The sequence below is a fragment of the Piliocolobus tephrosceles genome, chromosome Y (assembly GCF_002776525.5).
Source record: "Piliocolobus tephrosceles isolate RC106 chromosome Y, ASM277652v3, whole genome shotgun sequence".
Lineage (NCBI taxonomy): Eukaryota > Metazoa > Chordata > Mammalia > Primates > Cercopithecidae > Piliocolobus > Piliocolobus tephrosceles.
Window position 1 is genome coordinate 26319058 of NC_045456.1, and position 7302 is coordinate 26326359.

At 65.2% G+C, this 7302-nt stretch overlaps 1 protein-coding gene across 1 annotated transcript in view; it reads left to right on the top strand.

Moving 5' to 3' along the window:
* The window catches only part of LOC116418599 (serine/threonine-protein phosphatase 2A regulatory subunit B'' subunit beta-like), a 9152-nt gene extending 1945 nt beyond the window's left edge, over window positions 1-7207 (top strand). Inside the window, exons 5-11 of the mRNA XM_031934995.1 lie at window positions 86-242; window positions 1972-2020; window positions 2485-2574; window positions 2994-3169; window positions 4177-4295; window positions 4362-4468; window positions 6919-7207. Of these exons, the coding sequence (XP_031790855.1) occupies window positions 86-242; window positions 1972-2020; window positions 2485-2574; window positions 2994-3169; window positions 4177-4295; window positions 4362-4468; window positions 6919-7069 (849 nt within the window). The 3' untranslated portion in view covers window positions 7070-7207. The remainder of the gene's footprint in view (window positions 1-85; window positions 243-1971; window positions 2021-2484; window positions 2575-2993; window positions 3170-4176; window positions 4296-4361; window positions 4469-6918) is intronic.
* The last annotated feature ends 95 nt before the right edge of the window (window positions 7208-7302 follow it).

Below are 7302 nucleotides of genomic sequence, written 5' to 3' on the forward strand. Positions count from 1 at the left end.
GCCCCCGCCCGCCCGCAGCCACCCGGACTTAGGGGCGAGGTCCCCCCAGAGGCCCCGCGCTGAGGCCGCCTGGGTCCTTTGGCAGAACGTGGCGCTGCTGGAGGAGGAGGCGGACATCAACCAGCTCACCGAATTCTTCTCCTACGAGCACTTCTATGTCATCTACTGCAAGTTCTGGGAGCTGGACACGGACCACGACCTGCTCATCGACGCCCACGACCTGGCGCGGCACAATGACCACGGTGCGCAGGGCAGAGGGGCGGGCGGGGCGCGGGGACACCGAGCAGACCCTTCTTCTCCCAGGGCCTCCCGGGTCTGCAGCGGCCTCTCCTTCCCCACTCCGCGCTCCTGTCTGGGTCCCCGCGTGCGCCTCTGCACCAGGCCTCCGCCCCGGGCGTCTACAGGGTCAGTGTGGGCCGCCGGTCCTGAGGGCCTGCAACCCTGCGGGCTTTATTAACACCCGGGCAAGGGCATGGAGACCAGACGCCTTAGCTCAGGAGCTCCGCCTTCCAGCCCCCAAGGCCGGGAGCAGTTTCCATCGAATCCCGGGCTGGGTGGAGCGCAGGCTTAGAGGTCGGTCGGATACCTCCGCGGGAGGCGGTGCCTCCCAGGTGCCCTCACCCAGCGCCTCTGAGAGTCGTCCAGCCTTCCAGGGACTAGAACCTGCCTGTGGGGCTGGAGTTATTATTATTTTTTTTGTTTTGTTTTTTTGTTTTTTGAGACGGAGTCTTGCTCTGTCGCCCAGGCTGGAGTGCAGTGGCCGGATCTCAGCTCACTGCAAGCTCCGCCTCCCGGGTTCACGCCATTCTCCTGCCTCAGCCTCCCGAGTAGCTGGGACTACAGGCGCCCGCCACCTCGCCCGGCTAGTTTTTTGTTTTTGTTTTTTTTTTTTAGTGGAGACGGGGTTTCACTGTGTTAGCCAGGATGGTCTCGATCTCCTGACCTCGTGATCCGCCCGCCTCGGCCTCCCAAAGTGCTGGGATGACAGGCTTGAGCCACCGCGCCCCGCCGGGGCTGGAGTTCTCTAAAGGATTCCTTGAAGTGTACTTTTCCCCCCAAAAAAGCCACATGACCAAGAGTATTTCCAAGTCACGGTGGCATCTGTTGCGCGCGGTCAACTCTCAGGCCTGGTTCCCAGAATGTGAGCTCCATCCGTGCGCGTCTCCCGGGGCTGGTCCTGGGCCACGTGGCCGCAGTAGACCCCCGTCCTGCGTGCGTGGGACGCGCCCCTGAGCTGACGTAGCGTTCCCTGGTTTCTCCTGTACCCGGTTCAGGGAGCCACCTGCGCCCTGGACCCCATAAGTAGCCATGAGAAGAGCACAGCGCTCGGCAGAGCCGCCCTTGTGGCCCGAGCCAGCGCCTCACCGCGGGGAATCCGCCCCGAACCAGGCGTTCGCTGTCCCCGTGAACCCCGAGCGCGGCCCCGGCTTTCCCTGTTCCTCTGGTGCCCACTCTGGGTCTCAGGGCAGGACGGGCTGTGCGGCCGGGCGATGGCAGGTGCGCCCGGGCTGGGCTGTTTCTCACTCAGGGCGGTCTGAAGCGGGGGCATGTTGGCCCCGTGCGTGCCGGGGACACGGGGGACCGCAGGGATGGCCGCCCAGGCTGCGGGACCTCGTGGGCCGGAGCTGACGGCGCCGGTGCCTTCGCTCTTGCCTCTTGTTAGCGGAGTTGGGGCTGAAACGTGTTAGTTTTCGGGATTGCACCGGAGGCCTCACTCTGCCTCTGGAAGCAGAACCTTGGAGGCCCGAATGTTCTGCCCGTTAAAGTCGGGTTTGGAACCACGCTCAGCTTCGTGCTCCGCTGGTCCGCTGCAAGGGCAGCTGTGGCTGCACCCGGGAGGGGCCTGTGCAGGGGCCCCGGGGCCGCCTGTGTTCATTTCGGTCCTTACCCCATCCGGGCTCGGCTCTGGGGGGTCGTGACATGGGGGCCGAGGCGCGCTGCGGGCTGCCCATCAACCCCCTTCTTTTCCAGCCATTTCTACCAAGATGATCGACAGGATCTTCTCCGGAGCAGTCACGCGGTAGGTGCAGCTCAGGCCCCACGAGGACCCGGCTCCTCCTTGCCTGACATGAGCTTGTCGAGTTCCCACAGCGAGTGGCCGTCACCCCGGGCCCTGAGGAGGGGGACGCGTGTCTCTGTCACCTGAATCCCTAGTGGGGGGCACGAGACTCTGTCGTGTGAGGTCTGAGGAAGGGGGCGGCCTGTGCCCCAGGTCAGGGGTTCTTGTCCGGCACTGGGCCTGAGCGAGCCCCGAGAAGGGGACGTTGCCGGCATCCAGGCCATGGCGGTGGTGCAGGTGCACTCCTGACCCCACCTGGATCTCGGGAACGCTCTCTGGCCAGCTGGCCTCCACCTCCTCCCTGGAGGGGCAGGAGGAGGGCTGGGCCCCGGGGTCCCTCTCACCCCGTCATGGGCAGGGGCTCCGTACCTTGGAAGCTCTCCCTGACACGCGTCTGCGTCTCTCCATCCTGGCCTGGGATCTAGAGGCAGAAAAGTGCAGAAGGAAGGGAAGATCAGCTACGCCGACTTTGTCTGGTTTTTGATCTCTGAGGAAGACAAAAAAACGCCGACCAGGTGGGTTCCTGCCGCGGTGTGTGGGTGTTCTGGTGGAGGACCGGGAGCCGTCCGTGTGACGTGACGTGTGTCCCCAGGCGGATGCCTGCATGTGTGGGAGGGGTGCCACAGGGCACGGGCGGATACGTGCACGCCTGGTGGGGGGCCGCAGGGGACGGGATCATGCATGCATACCTGGCAGAGGGGCCGCAGGGGACACGCGGATACGTGCACGGCCGGTGGGGTGCCACAGGGCACGGGCGGATACGTGCACGGCCGGTGGGGGGCCGCAGGAGACAGGCCGATACGTGCACGCCCGGCAGAGGGGCCGCAGGGCACAAGCAGCTGCGTGCGCGCCTGGTTGGGAGGCTGCCCCGGGGGCTGCAGGGCACGAGCTGGGAGGGCCCGGGCGGGGGCTGACAGAGCGCACCGTGCCACAGCATCGAGTACTGGTTCCGCTGCATGGACCTCGACGGGGACGGCGCCCTGTCCATGTTCGAGCTGGAGTACTTCTACGAGGAGCAGTGCCGAAGACTGGACAGCATGGCCGTCGAGGCCCTGCCCTTCCAGGACTGCCTGTGCCAGATGCTGGACCTGGTCAAGCCGAGGACCGAAGGTGACGCCCCGTGCGGGCGCGGCCCAGGGAGAGGGGACGGACGGGCGAGAGGACGGCCCAGGGTGAGGGGACGGGTGGGGAGGAAATGGCCCAGGGTGAGGGGACGTCCCCCTATAAGGCGCCGTCGCTGCTGGAGGCGACCCTGGGAAAGGCCACCCCTACTCTGAGTTTGTGACGAGGGCAGCACCGCAGGTGTCCAGTCTCACGGCGCAAGAACCTCCTACTCGGGAGGCGGTCACCCCCGAGGGTGGCCTGGAGAACCCGGGCCGGGCTCACTGGGGACGTCGCACCGGCTGAAGGACCGGTAGCCGCGTTTGTGCTGATGGCACACAGGGTGGTCCAACCCTGTCACCCCTCTGTCTCCTCGGCACTCACCCCGGCTCCCTCCCCCACCCCCCCTTGCTCCTCCCCTCACCCCTGTTCCCTGCCACCCTTCGTCCTCGCCGGGAGGTCCTGAGTAGGAGGTTCTTGCAGGGTGAGACTGGACACCGCCGTGCTGGCCCTCGTCACAAACTCAGAGTAGGAGTGGCCTTTCCCAGGGGAGCATCTGCGGCACCTGGCTTCCTTCTGCATCTGAGGCTCCAGCTCTGGGACTTTCACTTTGGAAATGGCTCTGAGGCCCGGGCACCACCCTGCAGCCGTCCCTCTCCCTGGCTGGGGCCCTCCTGGGGCTCAGTGTCCCGGGGACACCCTCTGGCCCCTCCCTGCATGGGGAGCTCTGGGCTCTGTCATTTCACATCCAGGGGCGCCTCCCAGCACCTGCACCACGTCCCAGTCCCTGCGTCGCTGGGGCACAGGTGGCCCCAAGCCGCCTCCGCACCCCGGCCTCCCACACCTCAGCCCCCACCCAGATCCACGCGTGTGTCCGCCTGTCCCATCAGACCCGTGGCGGGAGAGCCCGGAGCCTCGGGCCGCGTCCTTAAGCACGTGTGACCGATGCACGCAGCCCACACCCGGGCCCGAAGCTGAGGCCGGGCTCACGCCTTGGACACGTCCCCTCCCCGCAGGGAAGATCACGCTGCAGGACCTGAAGCGCTGCAAGCTGGCCAGCGTCTTCTTCGACACCTTCTTCAACATCGAGAAGTACCTGGACCACGAGCAGAAGGAGCAGATCTCCGTGCTCAGGGTGAGTGCGGGGGTGCGCGGGCGGGGCCGCCCCGGGCTGGGGGTGTGACGCGTGCGCTTCCCCCAGGACAGTGACAGCAGCGGCCCCGAGCTCTCGGACTGGGAGAAGTACGCGGCGGAGGAGTACGACATCCTGGTGGCCGAGGAGACGGCGGGGGAGCCCTGGGAGGACGGGTGAGCGCGTGTGGCCGGGGTACGCGGGGGGGTGCGGGGGAGGGGGAGGGGGCGCGGGGCACAGTGAGGGGGTGCGGGGGACAGTGAGGGGGGGTACGGGGATGCAGGGTGGGACCCGGTCACTGCCCCCCGCGCCCCACCGCCCCCCGCGCCCCACCGCCTGAGGTGGTGTAAACGGTACTTTTAAGATCCCCGGACGCTGCTGGGTGACGGCTGGCTGGGGGTCGGGGCAGACCACGCCCAGCTTGAGTGAGCTTTGTGGGTCCTGGTGTCCAGTCCCGTGGGCGTCTCGCCTCACCCAGCGGTCAGCGCACTCACTGACGGGGCGCTCTGGCCTCTTCCTGTTCGGGGAGGTTTCCCCACCTGGGGCTGAGTGTCTCAGATGCTCTCGCTCCGTGTTCCTCTGTCTGTCTGTCCATACGGTAAATTATACCGAGGCACCTTCAGCCAGCCCCGTATCCCCAGCATAGATCTTAGTCATGTTACCCTTGTATAGGATTGGATTCTCTTTGCAAAGTTTATCTGTAGTAGTTTATTATTTTTTTTGAGACAGGGTCTTGCTCTGTCCCTGAGGCAAGGGCAGTGGTGTCATCACAGCTCACTGCAGCCTCAGCCTCAGCCTCCTGGGCTCAAGCGATCCTCCACCCTCGGCCTCCTGAGCACCTCAGACTACAGCAGTGTCTGCTCACGCCCAGCTAATTACTACGGAGGTGTCCCCCCCCCCCGCCCGTTCTCCGCCGGGGTGCCCCCCCTCCCGCCCGGCTACCGGTCGTGGGGGTGGAACCCCCACCACGTCCGGCTAATTACTACAGGACTGTCCCCCAGCGCCCGGCTAAGTTTTTGTTTTCCTAGAGACAGAGTCTCGCTATGTTGCCTGGGCTGGTCTCAAACTCCTGACCTTGGGCGATCCTCCCGCCTCGGACCCCCCCCACAGCGCTGGGATCGCAGGCGTGAGCCACCGCGCCCGGCCCGTGGCTTTTTTTGGGATATCTCGGTCTGGCTTGGGTGTCAGGGTAATGCTGGCTCATGGAATGGGGGGCAGTATCCTCTCCCCTTAGTTTCTGGAAGAGTTTGTATACAGGACGTGTGGCATATGGCAGACAGGGAAGTTCTGGGGCGTGGGGACCCCGAGGTGGGCGTCCAGGTCAGAGCCACGGTGCGGACAACTGACCACCGGGGGACGGACGCCCAGGACAGACGGCCCAGGGTGGGCCGCAGGGGCCCTGGGCTGCTTGGCGGGAACCGGACGGGGCGGCTGGAGGGGGAGCCGGGGTTAAGATGCGCCTCCATGGAACCCCAGTCGGGAACCAGAAAGTAATTTGAGCTGCACCAAAATGAAGACGCCAGACTGCGGTGTCGATGGCCCGCATGGAAAACAGAACAAAGACCGCAGAGAGACCCAGTGGTACTTGTGGTTCCTGGAGGAGAAGGAACCTCATGGTCCCCTGGCCTCGCTGATCACACAGAAAAAGACAAATCCGTGTCAGGAACGGAAGAGAAGCTATCACTAGGATCCCGCAGCTGCGAAAGTCACAAGCAGGAAATTAGTATCAACAGTAACTCACGCATGTGAAGGGACCAGTGTCTGAAACTCACAAACCAGCAAAGCTCACTCCAGGCTGGGCCGGGGCTCACGCCTGTCATTCAAGCACGGTGCAGGTGCCGGCCGGGGCGGGCAGAACCCTTGAGCTCAGGTTCAAGACCAGCCTGAGCAACGGCGAAACCCCATCTGTACAAAAACAATGTAAAAATTAGCCGGGGTGTGGTGGCAGGTGCCTGTAATGCCAGCTACTCGGGGGGCTGAGGTGTGAGGATCCCTTAAGCCCGGGAGGTGGAGACTGAGGCGAGCTGAGAGCGGGTCACTGCACTCCGGCCAGCGACGGAGCCAGACCCTGTGTCCAAAAAACTCAACAACAAAGATGACTTCAGCCAGTTACTGAGGTGGTCACTGAATTTTAGGGAGAAACCTCTCCCAAAGCTGCAGTCCCCACGGCTTCCCTGGCCAGTTCCACCAAATACGTCCACGCAATTCGGGAAAACGCCGACTTACAGGTCTGGGGGGAGGAGGGCAGGAGGAGACGGAGACGCGTGGTATGCTGATGCTGGTAATGGCTTCGCGGATACAGATGACGCTTTGGGGAAAGGGGCAGCCCCGCGGTGCCTCTGTCAGGGCGGACGCCGTGCGCACCTCACGCCTGGGGCTCCCACCCGTCCTGGCGCGTTTCCACCTGCGCCGCAGGCCACTCCCCCGGGAGCCTTCGTGGAGCCGCCGGCTTCTCAGCCGGGAGCGTGGTGCCGGCTCAGCGGCCGCAGCTCAGGGTGGGCTCAGGGGACGTTCTTGTGCTGGAGGCTGGTCCCCGGGCGGCCTGCATTTCCCGGAAACCAGGGCGCTGGCTCCGGGGCCTGGCTCTGCGCCGCCGGCCCCGCCTTCACCATCCCCGTCGTTGCAGGTTCGAGGCCGAGCTCAGCCCTGTGGAGCAGAAGCTGAGTGCCCTGCGGTCCCCGCTGGCCCAGAGGCCCTTCTTCGAGGCGCCCGCGCCCCTGGGCGCCGTGGACCTGTACGAGTACGCGCGCGGGGACGAGGACCTGGAGGCGCTGTGAGGCCGCCCGGGGACCCCACCGCGTCCCCTCTGCACCTGCCACGGCCACCGCCGGGACAGCGCGGCTTGTGTAGAAACTCTTGTCTTTTGGGGAAAGTGAGTGCGTTTGTATGGAAAGTTAAATTTTTATTTATTCACAGAAGCCTGTGGTGTGAATTGCCGCCGTGGGTTCGCGGCTGGACCTGCCTGGAGCTCTGACGCCTGGTGGGCCCGCCCCGGGGACACGCGAGGGCC